This window comes from Apteryx mantelli, chromosome 9 (genome assembly GCF_036417845.1).
Source record: "Apteryx mantelli isolate bAptMan1 chromosome 9, bAptMan1.hap1, whole genome shotgun sequence".
Classification (NCBI taxonomy): Eukaryota; Metazoa; Chordata; class Aves; order Apterygiformes; family Apterygidae; genus Apteryx; species Apteryx mantelli.
Genome location: NC_089986.1, coordinates 6,530,031 through 6,547,745, shown reverse-complemented (window position 1 = coordinate 6,547,745; position 17,715 = coordinate 6,530,031). Strand labels below are relative to the sequence as shown.

The following is a 17,715-nucleotide window of genomic DNA, read 5'->3' as shown; positions in this document are numbered from 1 at the left end:
CCAGGGTTATTCTGAGACTGCTTAAACATGAGCAGGCAAGCTACAAGGATCGGGTTTAAATATATTCATTTATGGAATACCAACCAAGAAGATCTTTTCCATTTCTGAAACTGCATTTTTAGGGCTGACTGAGCTGGGAGTGGGCGGAAGCAGAAAGTTACGGATTTAGTTTGCAGGCTTCCAGTAGTGCAAGCAAAACTCTCCCCGCCTGGCCGGCAGCCGCATAGACGTCTTATTTGGAAGTTGGACCTTGTCCTGGTTGTATGCCCGTCCGTGAGTCCTGTGCTTGACCCCCGCAGTGAGACAGGCAGCAGGCTTCAGTGCACTGACGGCCACGTCCATGTGCTCCATCTGCACCGTCGGCGTTAGTGTGGTGTCCCGCTGGTGTTTTAGGGCAGCGGCACTCGGAGATGGGAGGTGTCCTGCGTGTGGGGGTGCCCTCAGAGGAGTGCTCAAGAGGCTTTCGGATGTGTTGGCAGCAGAGGGGACTGGCTGCTCTCCGTGGCGGCTCCTGACCTCCGCAGGCTCCGTGCTGCACCCAAGGTCACGTTGCCTCTGTGAAATAGCGTCAGTCATGCCAGCTCATGCCAACGATAATATCGAGACTGTTGCAGCTTGTGGCCTGTGCTTGTTTTAACAGCAATCCTTTGCAAAATGCCTGCTGGCAATTCGAGTTATTTCATTTATTTATTTGGTTTTGGCCACTGTCAGAATAGGTTTCCGCCTGGGCGGCAGGAGCAGCAGGTCAGTGATTACTGCAAACGTATCGCTCTGCAGAACCAGCTGCGATGTGTCAGGATGAAGGGGATTGAAAGGGACCTCACATTATCTCATCTGCAGCTTGATACTGTCTCTATAAGCTGAGACAGAGGTTTATAGAAGGTTGAACAGGACCTGCAGCAAGGTGAGGTCTTAACTTCCAAATCTGTTATTTAAATATTACTAAAATGCCAGTTTCTTAGGAGAAGAACAGCTGAATCTGAGCAAAGAAAAAAGATGGTGGGTGCATCCAAATGAAGGCTTTGTACATCATAAGTCATTTATTTGAAAGCATCTGGATCAGGAAAGGATCCCTGTAAATACTGGATTTTTTCTCCTTGAACTGCTGGTCTTTATGGAAAAAACATGCTATGCAGGAAAAATGTGTTTATTGTGTATGAATGAAACAGAGTAGGGAGTATATCTGATACGCACATACTGACATTTTGGCCATACTGTACATGCAAATACGCTATCTTTTCCTGCAGTGTTCTCTGCCTCAGGCAATTAACTCCTTGCACAGCTCTTAGTTACCATTTATTTTTTGGAAATTCATCCTGTTTCTATGGAAACAAAAGCGATGTGACGACGCTGTTGGCATACAGATAGCGAGCGAAGCAAGAGGCGCAGCGCGTCGGCAGGCGCAGGAGATGGATGCAGCCCTTCGTCCAGGCTCCTAGCAGCGCCGCAGCGAGTTTGGTGCCACCGGCAAGGGGCCCAAGCCAGGAGCCGCTCCGGCGGCCCCCGGGGCCCTTCCCCTGGCACGTTCCAGCCAGGAAGCCTCTCCTGGTAGTTTCCATCCTCCGTCGCCTCTGGCCCACAGTCAAAGTTGAATTTGCCGTGGCGAAATACTGGAAACATGCAAAATTTGAGAGTGCTCTTTTCAACTGTATATCCACTCTTCGATTCATTGGGTTAATTCTTCCTGCCTGCACCATGAGAGCTGCAGTTTTTCCATGCAGCTTCTTTAGAGCAGGGCAGACCCACGAGGGATGCGTGGCTCTCCTGTGGGTGCTGATCTTCTTATCCATGCGGTTTGCCAGCGTGGCGGCTGCCAGCTTTGGCTTTGAACATGGATAACAGGCTTGGTGCTGGTGACTTAGTGACTTGAAAGAAAGCTAAGGAAGATTTATTTTAGGGAAGGAAAATGTCCTGAGGAAGGAAAATGTGAACAGTCCTGCTGTTGCTGCTTCTGTTGAAAGATTTGATTTTCGCTACTGTAACAGCTCTTAATATAGGTCATAAATAAAGAATATCCTGGGTAAATAGTGTAATAAGAAATATAAACTGCTCAACAAGGAGGGGAGATCATGTCACTTTGACTCCCAAGATAAAGATTTCATTTTGCTTGGGAGAAGGTCTTAGCCTCATTTTCTGCCTTAACAAAGCAATGACTTCAGAAGAAAGCAAAGTGATGTTATAATGTGTTCCTCTCCAAATTCCCGTAGTGAAATATTGCCTCTGCCGTTCCTTATGATATGTTCAGGTCAAGTTTTATTAACTTAGGAATGGCCTTTTCTGCATTCTCACTTGAAATGTTGTAGACAATTTAAAATACTTTATTGAAATTACACATAACCCATACATGATACTATCTGTGACGTACACGTGATATGTGATAAATACCAGTGTTTGAGGGGGGATAGAGCAATGTGGGTAAGGCTGTCTTCTAATGGTTTTGCATATCGGCTCTCCCTAAAAAGCTCTCCCTAACTAACCATACGACTCACCCCCAAACCTTTTCTGCTTCTTCCCACCTCAAGCGCATAACTTTCTCCCAAAATCTGAGTAGCCAGGCATACTGAAGGAGCTCTGCTCAGTCGTGCCTCAGTGATAGATTTGGGGACTGGTGATGACATAGCCCAGCAGAATGAAAAATAGGCATTTTGCTTGAGAGCTGAGATGTGCTGCTTTCCTGGGAGAATCCGTATTTTGGTCTGAGCCCAGCAGATCACTAGATAACGGACAATAAGCCTGAAGTGGTATTATGGCTGCATGAGCTCTCTTGTGGAAGTTTTACAGGTTCTAAAATAGATTTTTACAACCCATTAAAATAAAGTCTTCCTTCAGACTGTGCTAGGTAGGCGTTTGGCTAAGGCATTGGCATGAGGAAAGCGGCACTTTTTCGAAACTCTTTAAGTTCCTTCTGTGGTGCTTTGTCAGTGTAATGTGTTGCACACGGTGGTTACGCTGTGGAGCAGTGCAACACCGTGGGCTTTCCTGGGGCTCCCAGAGCTCTTCTGCAAGGCTCATTGGCAAGTATGAGGGGCAGGAGATCACAGTAACGTGCAAAACAAACCAGCCCTTGCCTGCTCGACATCCCGCGCTGGACTTTTGAGGCAGGTGTATTAGACACGGGGAGGTTATTTTTACCCGCATTTACTTTTGCCTCCGACGCTGCGGCTTCTCAGCTAACACGGCTTGCGGCCGCGCTGTGCTTCTGGCGGCGAGGTGAGCCGCGCGGCCGGCCCCGGCCCCGCTCGCCCAGCCGCTGCCGTCCTTTCGCCTGCTGGTGCTCCACAGGCTTCCCTGCGTCCCCTCTCGTGTCTTCCCTGATGAATGACTGGGGGAGGAGGAGCAAATGTTCATAGAAAATCACCGAAAACAGAGGGTTCATGAAGAGCACTGCCGGGGCAGGCACGGGGTGTGCAAATGGAAGCTCCCCCCGCCAATATTATTGTTATTTCTGTGCTCTGAGCTCTCGCTCTGCTCTTTATTTTCCAGTATGGTATGGGAAGTAGCACCAAAGCCTCTTTCACGCCGTTTGTGGACACCAGAGTGTATCAGACCTCACCTACTGATGAAGATGAAGATGAAGATGAAGAATCATCTGCTACTGGTAGGAAGCAATGTGGACGGGGTGGCCTCACAAAAGCCAGCTCGTGGAAGCTGCATAACCAAACCGAGTCTCTTTCAGCTTTCGCTTACTCTTGTCCAAATATTGCTCATGTTTGTATCCTTGTGCTCTCCAACTTCATACAAATCCTTCTCTCCCCACCAGTAAAATACCACAAGAAAGGCCTGAGAGAGAAAAGGAAATAGCAAAAATCCATCTATCCCTGTCTGTAAGTGCAGCTGGGAAAAATGTTGAGGCCTCCTTTGCAGAATTGGGAGGTGACAAACAGCTCCAAAAAGCTTACAATTGCTCAGAAATCACGGAAAATGGATGGATGTGGACAGACAGGCAGAGAATAGCGTTGGTCAACTTTGTAGGCTGGGTTGGGGGTCTGGGCACATCATCTACTTACGTATTTGATGTTGGTTCAAACCCACGATGAGACACTGAGCTCCTCTCTCAAAACTAATAGCTTGTAACACAGTGATGACTCCCTTGTCAGAAAAAATTTGAGTAGTTTCTTCCTATTCCCCAAAATCCTGAGAGCACAGGTATATAGAGCCAGTCAGTCATGGCTCCTGGTTTTGTTTTGTTTCTTTCCAGCACTGTTCACCAGTGAACTGCTCAGACAAGAGCAGGCCAAGCTGAACGAAGCGCGAAAGATCTCCGTGGTGAACGTGAACCCCACCAACATCCGCCCCCACAGCGATACCCCCGAGATCCGGAAGTACAAGAAGCGCTTCAACTCGGAAATACTCTGCGCTGCTCTGTGGGGTAAGCTCCTCATTACGCGCCACCCTCTGCAAAGTTTCCGGGAGCATGTGGCTAGCAAGAAAACATGAATGATTTATACCAGAACTGAGCCTCTGCCTCGGGTGGCCCCGCTCTCCATCCTGCACGAGGCGAATGCCCATTCTGTCCTTGTGTCCCTGAGCATGCTCGCATGCACTAACTGGGCCAGGAGGTACGCAGGGACGCTCAGTCCCCCGTCGCAACCGTGGGTACCTGCGTATGCGTGTGATAGCTTGAAGATTGAGCTTGCTGTCTCAGGAAGACACGTGCTTGTTTCCTGGGTGTCATCCAGCAGTTTGCATTGCATATCCTTCCCGCCAAGGCCATAATGTGGCAGTCTGGCTCCTAAGAGGCAGAATGAGATTAAGTTACCAAAAGTACCTTTGTGGCTTCAAATCAGTGGTGACTCTGACCCTAGCAGTTAAACTTTTTCTTCCTGGTTTTTGCCTGATAGTAAACATTATTTTACTTCCACTAATGAAAGCAATGTGGAAAGGTACCAAAGCGTAAAGTATTTTAAGTCTTGGTTTTGCTGTAAGAGTGACCCTTGATGCTTATAGGAACACCACCCTTAGTTGTGACTGTCACCCTTTTGGTGGTGTCTGAGGTAGGAGCGAGCGAGCTTAGGATATAATCCTTTGGAGCAGGCCCTTGCGGGCTGCAGCCGTGGATCTCAGTGCCAGTTATCCTCTCTGTTTCATGCACAGGTGTAAATCTCCTGGTGGGCACAGAAAATGGCCTGATGCTACTGGATCGAAGTGGACAAGGGAAGGTCTACAACCTGATCAACAGACGGCGATTTCAACAGATGGACGTACTAGAGGGCCTTAACGTCCTCGTGACAATATCAGGTACAGTTGCTGCTCTCTCCGTGGTTCATTAACCTTTTCATTCCTATTCCCCGAGCAGGTCCCACTCAGACAAAACCCAACAGGGAGGGCAATCATGGTCTGACAGGGCGGCAAGCTCTGCTTTTGGGTCTGAGTGTACAGGCAGGCCTCTACTTAGGCATCCATCTGTGCTCCAGGTGCCCTAGGCATGGCGAGGGCCAAGGGCTTGTCTCGCCTCAGGGTTCAGCCTCCAGAGCTCCCAGCTCACACCCGTGGGTGCTTTCTGGCAAGAGGGTAAAACCGCCGTAGTCAAACCTCACAGGAGAGTGCCCAGCTGCCCTCCCTGTAGAGAGAGGAGCACAGCCTCCGGTCCCCAAAAACGCAGGTGGAGGAGCCGGGACAGAGCCTTCTCCTGCTGATGTCTGCCTGGGAACTCTCATGGAGGACAGCAAGAGAAATGCTCTTTAGGAAAATTGCTTCATATCCCCCTTCTCTTTACTTTCATGTTGTTCAATAATTTTCCCTCGACTTACTGGCTGTTAAACTGTAAATTACTGTTGCCTTAGTTAAGGTGGAGCTCTTCAGAAAACGCTGCTTGGTGATTTGCTTTGTTCTGCAACTCCACTGTGTTGTTGAGAACACAGCTGTAGGAGCAAGGGGTTTTAGTACAGCTGGAAGATTAACAGGAGGGTAGAGCTCCCCGGGGAATATTGGCCTCTGAGGCAGCGGTGCGAAAGAGCTGGGCGGGACTGTGGAAATGTGTGAGTGGGCATTAGCCGACAGGTCTCTTGGTTTATAATTTCAGTCTGCTCCCACTGACCTCGGTGGAAGTTATTTTGTGTCGCCGTAACAGGGCTTTGCAGCGGGGAGGTTTCTAGCCAGGTTGTAGCCACTAGAGGGGACAGAGACTTGCAGAAATACAGCACTGCCTCAGTGCCGTATAGCCCAGCACGGAGCTTATCAACAAATCGCAGCACGTATCGCAAACAGAGGAGCTCATGCGCTAAACTAAAATCGTGTGTTGGGACGTGCCTAGGAAGGGTTGCGGATAGCATATGTCAGAAACTGCATAAATGTGGGAACAGTAAAGGAGAAAGTTAGTGTGAGAATACTGCCCAGAGCTGTAACACAGTAAGCGTGGGTGAACTGTTCCCAGGATTTCTGTCACCAAAAGTGAGAGCCTTTCTTGCCTGAGCCAAAGGCACATTTTGCTTAGCCATATCTCTAAAGTATTGCTGTGATAGCTGTGAGAGCTGGTTAGAAGTTTTCTGATTAGGAATTTTTTCGTCAGAGAATGGTCATTCATAAAATCCAGGAAAATTTTCAGCTATGTAATTGTGCCTGTAAAACTCTCTGGGATGGTGTCTTAGTTCCAGGATGAATTGCTGGTGTGTGAAGCAGAAGAGAGAAAAAGAAACCAAGTGCCAGGTAGTTCAGTGGTTGGATAACTTGCTAAGATGTAAGAGAGCTGGGTTCATGTCCCTGCTTTGCCTGATTCTCTCTCTATGCACATTTATTTACACAAAATGGAACGTTTCCAATCTGTGAGTAAGTGAGAGAGTCTGTCTCTTAGAGCATCCACCTGCAGCGTGGGAGGCTGAAGTCTGGTCTCTTCTTTGCATTAGACATGTGCAGGTATCAGAGCTTTTTACAAGAAAAAAACCCTAAAGACCGTTATAATATTATTTTCAATGTCACTGCAAAAAAACTTTGCTTTTATCTAATGGTAAGTGAAAAGAGACACTGAAATCTTAAGATTTTCCATGAAAGAGCTCTCCCCCAGCGGCTGTGTCACAGGGAGAGCTGGAGCCCAGGACTGTGCCTGCGTGGTTGCGGCTGCGTGTTTTCTCTTCATTACTTCTTGTTAGCTCTTACTGGGAAGTCTCCTCTCCCAACAGGAAAGAAGAACAAGCTGCGGGTGTACTATCTCTCGTGGTTAAGAAACAGAATTTTACACAACGACCCCGAAGTAGAGAAGAAGCAAGGCTGGATCACGGTCGGAGACTTGGAGGGCTGCATCCACTACAAAGTTGGTGAGTGGCTGGGGACTGCCGTGCTGGGGTGGCTCTCGGGAATGAGCCTGGAGGCTGTGCTGCTTTTTTCACTGTCTGCTGTGGGTGGAAGAAAGTTTAATCTAAAGGAAGAATTTCTGAAGAAAATATCTGTGTTAAAATAGCTTGTTGTTAGAAATCTTCCAATTTATCTGATGAATCATTTACTACATTAATTACAGGCAAAAGATACTTGATGTCTTTTGGGATTTTTAGCCTATAATCCAATCAGATCTGATCAAAAAGGAAAATAAGGATTTCTCCATATTTGTAGGCTATTTGTTCTGTGAAAACACTGTTGCGCAGATGGTATTTTGAACATAGATAGGGAGACTGGACAGGAAGTATGTGTAGACCACAGCCATGAATAAACTTGATATTCATCTATAGGTGCACACCTTACCAGATGGCAACCAACAGAGAGATAGCCTTAGAAGCTCTTCCTGGAGATGAATTGTTCAGTCTTGTTTGAATGAAAGTGGATGTTTTAAAAATCAGTTTTATTTTGATTTTAGTGAAATATGAAAGAATCAAGTTCTTGGTGATTGCCTTAAAGAATGCTGTAGAGATATATGCTTGGGCTCCTAAACCATATCACAAGTTTATGGCATTTAAGGTATGTTTATCTTACTATCAAAATATACTCTGTAATTGTAAATGCATGGGATTTCTTTACTGTGCAGAGTAGAAAAGTATCTCGCATATGCAGCTGTGCTCTCTGGGACCCCTAGCAAGCTGTGGCAGCGAGCTGGGGGCAGCCTCTCGTGGGGCAGTGAAGAGGAGCGCCTGCAGCATTGCCCAGCAGTCTCTCTGTGAGCTGCCAGGGGCTTTCAGACCTTGAGGGTGCAAACAAAACTACTCTGCAAAAACGTAACAGTCATTGCGCTTCCCCTGGCAGGAGAGTACTCTGAAATCCTTGCCTGAAGAGATGCTGATACAGGCTGCATGTGGCTAACAATTAAGTGCTGATAATAGCTAATGCTGGGAGGCTTTGGGAAGTTTGCAGAAAGCTGACTAAATGTCCATGAATAAAATGGGAGGGGGTGGGTTTTTTTTTTTACCTCTTAACTAATTTTTAATGTATAGTTTGAAATGCGTTTGGCATTATTTTCCATTTTTATTTTGCAAAGTCCTCTCACCTTCTGCAATGTGAGTTCATTTTCAGGATAGAAAGTCCAAGAGAATGACCCACTCTTTCTCTGTTTTTCTCCCTTTCGTCTCCCTCAACTTCCTTCAGTGAGACCTTTCTCCTGTATAACCAGCCAAAGAGTATTTTGTACTTAGTACTTTAAAGCACTTTCCATCCTAAGCCCTGTGCAGAGGCAAGTCACAAGGGGCAGTGTCTTCTAGAGACTTTCATGCTGAGTAATCTTATTTTGCATCCTTGCAACATAAATGGGTTTATTCAGTATTAGCTCACATTTGCTTTCCCTGAACAAAGGCCAGAATAAATGGGCTCGGTGACATAAAGAGCTCAGCAGCATTAAAAAAAGTATAGGATCCAGCCTCCACACCCTGTGGGTAGGTAGCAAGGACGCTGCTTAGTGCTCCTGGTGCTGCTTTTCTGGCCTGTGGGCTGAGCATCCTTTCCATGCCCTCTAGGCAGGGATCTCTGGGGACAGCAGCAAGTACCATTCACTGATTTCCACTGTCAAGATTTAGCATGGTCCCTGTGCAGAGAGCAAATAGCCTGTTTCTCCTCACGGTGGTGTTTCACGCTCCTGTTGAGAAACTAAGTTATGGAGAGATAATCTGTCCCAGACCTGACTGTATCAGAGAGCTGGTCCCTAGCCTGCATCCACCAGGTTGGCTGGAACAGGGAAAAATAGCTCTTTGCTTGCCTGGCTCATGTCAGCTGGAGCGGTGATCCCTGCAAGAGGGGAGGTGGGTGCTCACTGCTGTTTGCAGACTTTGCTCTTGTCACCCCGAGCAGCGCAGGCAGAGGGGGCTCCCCGCGTGCTGCCTGAACGACGCACTCATGTAAAACTGAGCTCTCCGTTGCCCTCCTTTAGGGACCAAATCCTAGGGCTGGCTTTGGGTTTCTGGGGGAGAAGAGCTGTGTTTGGCAAGGGTGAACGCTTTGCGGCAGCCTTGGGAGGGAGAGCCCTTGGGGGTTTTTTATGCAGCCACCTTGCGGTACTCCTACCCACAGAGGTCTGATTTTCAAGCTTTCATTCCAGCTGCTGGAGTCATATTTTACAGGGACTGCTGGCCCTTCGTGGCTAGTGCAACATTTATGTACCATGTCAGAAGCCAGGCTGTCACTTCTGCAGGGAGGGAGGAAGATGCATCCGTGCTCAGTAGCTTCTCCTAAGATGTATTTCTATAAAAAAGCTACAGCAGCAAATCTGCTTAGATGGCTGGAGTGACTGAGTAATACCCTCCGAGGCATCTGACACAGGAACAGGGAGACCGGAATATAAATTACTTATTTAATAGGAAACATCCAGACAAATATGATTTCAAAACTATCAGGCTGCTGCTATGGGAATTTGTTTGTTTTCCATGGTACTCACTGAAAGGATTATAAAAGTCTTTTGCAGATCTCCAGCACAAACCATTGCTTGTGGATCTCACTGTAGAAGAGGGTCAGAGACTCAAGGTTATCTTTGGATCACATACTGGTTTCCATGTGATTGATGTAGATTCTGGGAACTCTTATGATATCTATATACCATCTCACGTGAGTACATGGAGGAGTGCTGCTGCATGAGTAACACAGGTCACCAGCAAGGTTTGGATGGGCTTTCAGTGTGTCAGAAATGGTGACCAGTCAGGTGACATCTTGCCATGGGTATGACATGCTCCAGTGCTGTCCTAATTGATAATTGATTAAAGAGGACTTGGAGGTATCACATACTTAATATTGGTTATTTACACAGGCTATTTCTGTCCCAGTGCCCAAGCAGTCAGATTAAAGGTTGGTCAGGTCCCATGGAAGGGAGACTCTGTCCATACACTGCACAGAGCAGTAATGGGGCTCTTTGTAAGGCAAGATACCATGAAACCAGTTTCTTGTTTATTGGGAAGAATAGATCCACGAAGCACTGATTGCCCAGTGTGCTCTCCCTTGGCATGGCATAGCAGATGTGCTCACCAACAGGTCCTTGCTTCTTGCTTGAGGCAGCGCATGTTTCCTAAGCAAGGGTTGTAGGATTAGGGTAGCCCAAATCTCAGTAAGCCTGCTGCTCGAAATTCCTGAAACCCCACTGCCAGGTGGAACTCACCAGAGGATGTCTCTCAGGTCCATAAGCTATCACAGTGCTACAAAAGATAGTGTAGATGAGGATTTTCTTGTGTGCTCATTCAAGCTCTGTCCATGCTGTTGGATCAAGCAGTGTGAGAAATTAGCCTGCAAGAATTGTGTTTTTAATCAAATCCAGGAATTGCTGAATGTGATCTGAGCAGCAGAGCATCCTCTACGAGAGGTGGCAAGGAAGCTAGGGCAGTTTGGACTGGTTATGTTGTCTTAGCTTTGGAAGGTCAGACATGGGTTGAAAGTTACTGTAGCTACCCTTGGAGCTAGCAACTGATTGCTCAAGAAAATGGGAATATTTCCTCCCTAGAGCTGCATGTAGAATTCTGTTTTTGTTTTCCTTAATTTGAATAGAAGATGGATTCATCAGTCAGTAGCAGCTGATTTGTGTTACTGCCAAACGTCAGCCATCATTTTGGGGGGGCGTATATGTTGTGCTCTCTTCATGATTACTGAACCTGTTTATCCTTGACGTATATGACAGCTTTGATGGTAGGGTAAATATGACAGTTTATTCTCCTTCAAGCTTATCTCTAAAAGTCAATGCCTGTTTGTTGAATGGAGTGAGAGTTTTGTTCCTGATTTGGTTTTGGGTTTTGTTTTTCTAAGGCTCTGCTCCCTTCCCCCTACCCCTTCCTCCATTCAGTGTAATTCTGACTTTTAGGGTTTATTTTGACTGCAGATTCAGGGCAATATTACTCCTCACGCCATTGTCATCCTGCCTAAAACAGACGGGATGGAGATGCTTGTGTGCTATGAGGATGAAGGAGTATATGTGAACACCTATGGACGGATAACTAAAGACGTGGTGCTCCAGTGGGGAGAAATGCCTACATCTGTGGGTAGGTCAACCCTTCCTCTTCCCCTTGATAAAATACACTTGACAAATAAAGATGACGAGTCAAGGATGAGATTAGTCATTTGGGCTCTTGTTAATCAAGGTAAACCTCTCATAGCCAGATAATAGATATAATTGCAAAATGTCTACAGTTTGGTCCTGCACAGCAAGGGCAAGTGACTTCAAGATTTTAGGTCTGGTTCATCTGAAGTATAAGCTGTTGCAATGGTGAGATCCTGTGCTGAGTGGAAAAGGTACTGGGTGCAGAGCTGGGAAAACCTGGGTTGCTCTTCTGGCTTTGCTGTTGCTCAGCTCCACGACCTCTGCAGGCAGCTCACCAGCCTGCTCGATGACGCAGCTTCTCATCTACAGAAAGAGGGAGAAGTGATACTTCTTCTGTTTAAAGTACTCAGCACCTTCTGGATGAAAGGCGCTATATAAAGGCAGTTGTTGCTGAGGGCCTATGTCTGACTTTCTGTGCCTCTGGCAATCAGAGCTCTGTGGTTCATCTAAATAGGCTTTGAATAACAGCTGATGAGAGTTTTTCTGCCCATTGTATAATATTTAGCTCAACACATATTGTAACACCTACCAAACACTTCCTTTTGACAGCCTACATTCATTCCAATCAAATAATGGGCTGGGGAGAGAAAGCTATTGAAATCCGGTCAGTGGAGACAGGACATTTGGATGGAGTATTTATGCACAAGCGAGCTCAAAGGTTAAAGTTTCTATGTGAAAGAAATGATAAGGTAAGTCCACGTCAAAGCTTCTATCTATGCTTTAAGCTACAACCAGCTACTTTTTGACTCTAAGTCTAATTTATCTTGAGGTTAATAAGTAATTAATTTGAAGGTCTGCTTTAAAAATAGTACCAATAAACCCACTCCAATTCATTCCCTTAAGTAGATGCAGATCTCAGCCTGTGGTGAGAAGATCTGCAAGATCCACTTCCACTACAGGCTAAGATCTGCATTGACTTGACTTGAATTTCTCTCTAGTGTTGCATCTAAACATTAAGTGTAGGGAATGAGGGAAGGAGAAATTGCAGGAGGAAAAGGAATATTTTCATGAAAGAGATGGTTGAATGCTGAACTGTAGATCTGGTTTCTACCCTCATCTCTGCTATTGAGTTCTTCTTTGATTTGGGGCAGTTTTTCATAGGTTTATACCATTTGAGGGGGATCGACATAGAGCCCTGCCTCATATTTACAGAGTTGTGGAGCACTTGACAGCTGCTCTTAGGACAAGGAGAGTTATATTTTGAACGCAAGAACCTGCAGAATGGGGACAACAGTATTTGCTCGTCTCAGAAGGTTTCACAAGGATAAATTGGGACTACGCAGTAGGGAATTCTCTCATAATGATTACGATCATGGAACACGTGAAGAAGCTGATTGTTCTATCATCAGAGCAGGGTTTAATACCATGCAATAAATAAGGTTTGAGGCCAGAATCATTTTATTGAATAGCTGCTCATTAAATGAGCTTTGGCCTAGCATTGCACAGAGTTAATCTGGAGTTCTGAAGAAAAAATATTTCTTAAGCATGCAGTTAAAATGTAGCATAAGGAAGCTGCCCAAGAAGCTGAATTTTAATTGCCCAAATAGCCATAGTTTGTTTTTTTCCTAACTTTTGAGTACTTGACTCTGCAGGTTTTATACAGTTTTTTAAAATGATTTTTTTCTGTTTTGTTCCTATTGATTTTTTTCTTTTCTAAGCAAACTGAAAAACGCACCCCAATCTTGCTATAATCTTGCTATATCTTGCTATCTTGCTATAACACTGGAACCAACTGATCACTGGTAGATTTGAAATGCTAAACACAGATGTTTCTCTTTCTGGAGAAATGGTTAGCAGTAAAAGACAGGTGAAGACTGAATAATTTTTATTTTAAAAAGGACAGAGACTTCAGATATTTTAGCTGCAGAAGCTGAAGATGTGTCCCCTTAAGGATCTGCAAATTATGACTTACTTATTTTTAAAGCCTTCTATTGTGGTCAAATGTTGGTGGATCTTCAAAGGAGCACCAAAAGTCGTATTCTTCACAGAAAGGCCTGATACATTTCTGTTCTTTTAACAGATTGAAAGAAAGTAGTTTTCCCTAACCTAGTTTTCAAAACCAGCTAAAATACTGTGACTGACTTTTGCAAAGAGAAATATTTTCAGCTGAGGCAGATAACTACCACGTTAGGGTATCGACCCAAATGGTTAACGTTTAGCAAAGGTATAAGCCACTAAAAACAGGGTCTTATTAATATTGCATAATAAATGGTGCCATGGCGATAAATAATATGTGATAAACTTGGTATTTTTAAGGCGTTCCAAACCTTGCTGTCCTTGGTATTGATAGCAAGATAGAGGTGACTCAGCGCTTTATTACCATGCCTATTACTAAGTGGTTTTGATTTGATCTGAGTTTTTGATTTGGTCAGCGATGCTGCCTGACTGCTTCGGAGCTGACCTCGTGCTGTGCTTTCTTCCCCCAAAACAGGTGTTTTTTGCATCAGTGAGATCCGGAGGAAGTAGCCAAGTGTTTTTCATGACCCTCAACAGAAACTCCATGATGAACTGGTAACAGAAGAGCACGGGGCGCTTACCGTCATGGCATTATTTCTAATTTAAAGGACATTGAACATGTGGACTAATGCCGCCGCGGTGGCAGATGCGGGTGGACCATGCGCTCCCGCCCCGTCCCATGCCGCCGCCGCCGTCGCCCCGGGCAGAGGGGCCCGCGGGAGCGCGGCCCCGGCCGGCGTCCGCGCGCGGGCCTCGGCAAACCGGCCTCTCCGGGGCTCCTGATTAAGCTGTGTTATAGTGGGTTATGAATTTTCCTTTTTTTTTTCTTTTTTTTAATTTTACTTTTTTCTTTGTCCCCTGCTTTGTAAGAACGGGGAAAGAAACCGTGTCAAAGAGTCTGTTTTTAATTCTGTCTGCCTGCTAGCATCAAATATTATAGTATGTTGTAAAGTTACCAATTAAATCTGGTGAGAGACAGCACAATAAATGTACCTTTTATCTTTGTGATGAAGGCCGTAACCGTATATAGCTGGGTAATTTTAGAAATCTTTTGCCTTCACCAACATTTACATGTTGCTCTTGGCAGCAACAGCTGGACGGATTTTTAAAGGAGAGAGAAATAACAGGTGGGCTTTTTTTCCCCTCTTCTGGGAAATGGATTTTAAATGGCTAAACTACTAGCCTTAGACTAATAAAAGTCAGCTACTGTTCTTGTCAGTCTGTCCATCCATATTTCTATATGGATCTTCACGTGAGGGCGAGTCGCGGCGGGGGCGGTGGTGCCAGCTGTGGCGGCCGCCGGCGGGCGAGGGGCCGGGGCGGGGGCCGCGCGGAGGGGGACGCCATGGCCTCACCACCGCCGCCGCCATCACACACTGCCGCCGTCGCGTGCCACCCCGGGGCGCTGGGGTGGCTGCCAGGGCCTGGCGTCCCGCGCGGCACCACGGCGGGGAGGCCCCTGCGCGAGGCAGCGCCGCGGGGCAAGCAAGCCACCAACCCGGCACAGCAAGGTGCCTCGCCAGATCGGGCTTGTAAAGAGCTTAAAAAATATATATATATGTGGTTTCTTTGGCCAAGGGTCTGAATCTATACTCGTTTCCTGCCCCCCCATCCCACCCCCGTGAATTACCCAACATACAGTGAAAAACGACATCTGTGCCGAAATGTGTATGTATTTAGTTCAGGTTGAATTGTGTCTTTATAAACTCTGCTCAATTGATTTAAACTTTAAGTGCGTATCTGGGATTTTTCTTTTCTCAGTAGCTACAAGCATGGCTGCCTGTGGTATTAGGGTGTCGCATAACAAGATCTGTGTTGCTGGTTTTTAACCTACCTCGTTTTGTTTGTTTGTTTGTTTTTTCGTTTAGCTGTTTATCACAGCACTGTTACCTCCAGCGACATATAGAGAGCTTAACTGGCAATCTTGGTGTACTCCGCAACAATGGCTTTATTAAAAAATAATTGTAAAAAATCAACAGTAGTTGGTCAACCTTGAATCTTTTGTGAACCGCAAGAAAATGTTTGGCTGCTTGGTCTCTGGGCAGCCAGGCTGGCGCCACAGTGACAGGTCCTCCTGCCCCGGGGACCGGTGCCACCCTGCCGCCATCTTCTCCCCCCACTGCCTGACCGCCATCTTCTCCCACCGCCACCTTGCCGCCATCTTCTCCTGCTCCCACCCAGCTGCCACAAAATGGCGGCTCAGCTTCGCGCCGGCGGCGCTGCGGTTTCCCTCATGGGATTGCCACCAGCTCTTTATATTCTCACTGTGGTTACCTTAAACCAGAGCTTGTTACTGAGTTTATGTTGCAAACTGGTAACTCTTCTCTCCTTTTCTTTTTCTTTTCCCCCTGAAGTGACGAGTTCAGAATACACAGCTTTAAATGATCTTTTTTTTTTTTTTATTGTGAGGTTTTGGGGTACAGTTATGGAATAAAAGGGAGTCATTGTGTTTAAACATAAGGTAGTATGTGAATGTATTTTTTAAAAACCATGGAGTCGTTTGAAGCGAAATCATAAGAAACCAATATTAACGCAGTCTTGTTTACAGCGTATGTACATGAACATAACATAGATCAAACGCATTTCTGGTGCCAACTACAATAAAACACAAAACTTCAACATGAAGCCGTGCCTTTTATACCTTTGTGCCGACACTCTTCCCCGCTGGCAAGGCGCACGGGTTGCCGGCACAGTGCTGCCGCGGGCCCCAGTACCGGTGGCTCGTCCACCTCCCCCCGTGCGTGCAGGCACCTCCAAAACCCTCGGCCCACAACGGCCCTCGCCCTTGGCAAGGTGCGAACGTCGCTATAAAGACACGCGTTTCCCTACATCGCGTGCCTCTCCCTCAAATGCGCCCTGCAGGCCCTGCGCCCCGGCCCGGCTCGGGCCCAGCCTCGTGGGGCTTTTACCCAGAAGGCTGCAACCTTATGGTCCTCGATTGTCTTTTTTTCTTTCTGTTTTCTTTTTTGTTTTGCTCTGTTTTTCACATCAAAGCTGCCTTTAAACAGCCCAGACTCGCTAAATAGGGTGTGTAAATTACTCCAGCCACAGAGGAAGCATCACTGTCCATACCATATCTTTAAATTACTTTTACTGATGTGAGAATGTGTTCGGTTGTTCAAAAGCGAAGTCTGACCGTAAACTTTAACCCATTGCTTTTAACGCCTAGCACTGTGCAACGCTAATTATATTTAGCAATATACACGGCAATACAGCATAACACAAGTGTTGTTGTTTGCAAATAATGTAAATTATGCCGATCAGGAAACGTAAGTACTAAGAGATTCATGGATACAAGGTAACGTCACGCAGATTAAGGAGCTGGATGCTGATATTTGGGATTCCTATCATTTAAATATTTTGAACACTCAGGTAATTACAAGATAAGAAAACAGTTTAGATTTGACTGTTTAACCATGGCACTAAACCGAGCAGTGGGTAACTGAGGCTATCTGTGCCTTTCACCTGAGCAGCATGTGTCCTGGCTTTAATGGATTGCTTCTCCCCGCTCAGCACACTCGAGTATGTTTAGCATCATTTGCTAAATGAGGTGGCCCGACAAGACCAGCTCCACTGTGTTTTCGCACTACCACCAGCTGCTCTGCGCCCTCAGTTTGCATGAAGTGCCCGTGGTGCACGCACACCTGGGTCTGCTTTGCAACGTGTTCGTGCAGATCAGAGACCCGGCATGTTGTGCACTGCAATGCAAACTCTCCTTTTAAAAAAGATGGGGCAGAACACACATTTCTCCCCTTCACAGACATAGGTGCTAGTGGCTCCTGTGGGTGCAGCTCAGTCCAGTGGTCAGCCTAAACAACAGCCGAACAGAGTAGATGATAGATAGCAAAATAGTGAAAGTAAGCAAGAATTAAATTCTGCCTGCATTACACCTCGGACAGCTGACAGCATGCCATTGACTCCAGACCCTTCCATGCTTTAAACATTTCCCTGAAAAACTGTGAGAACATATCTCTCGGAGCCACTCCATTTTCATGGAAAGACCCCCCCCTTGCATATGAGGGACGATCTCCAGCTGCGTGACGCAGTGTCAGAGCCACCTGAAGGTTTTCAGAACCTTCAAACATACATTTTTTTAACTATTATTATTATTCTGAGGCCTCCTGTAATTTGGTGTATGACATTTTTTCTAGCATCACTAGCAACAGGATAAAATGCTGAGCATCTGCAACTGGAATCAGCCTGGTTATGGTTTGTGGGGTTATTGCACCTGCAAAGAGGCGGCATCTTTCTGCTGATGCCTGAGGTGGGGTTTGGGCTGCATCAGTTATGCATGCTCTTGTCATCCTTAGTCATATTCAAAGACCATCTGACAA

The 17,715-nt window shown here is 46.2% G+C and overlaps 1 protein-coding gene across 5 annotated transcripts in view; it reads left to right on the top strand.

Annotated features, from left to right (window-relative positions):
• The window catches only part of TNIK (TRAF2 and NCK interacting kinase), a 203,510-nt gene extending 187,504 nt beyond the window's left edge, over positions 1-16,006 (top strand). For all 5 annotated transcript variants that reach the window (XM_067301611.1, XM_067301614.1, XM_067301613.1 and 2 more), the window contains 9 exons: positions 3,484-3,598; positions 4,199-4,369; positions 5,095-5,238; positions 7,116-7,250; positions 7,784-7,884; positions 9,802-9,951; positions 11,207-11,366; positions 11,975-12,114; positions 13,857-16,006. In XM_067301611.1, coding sequence (XP_067157712.1) covers positions 3,484-3,598; positions 4,199-4,369; positions 5,095-5,238; positions 7,116-7,250; positions 7,784-7,884; positions 9,802-9,951; positions 11,207-11,366; positions 11,975-12,114; positions 13,857-13,940 — 1,200 coding nt within the window. In that variant the 3' untranslated portion in view covers positions 13,941-16,006. The remainder of the gene's footprint in view (positions 1-3,483; positions 3,599-4,198; positions 4,370-5,094; positions 5,239-7,115; positions 7,251-7,783; positions 7,885-9,801; positions 9,952-11,206; positions 11,367-11,974; positions 12,115-13,856) is intronic.
• The last annotated feature ends 1,709 nt before the right edge of the window (positions 16,007-17,715 follow it).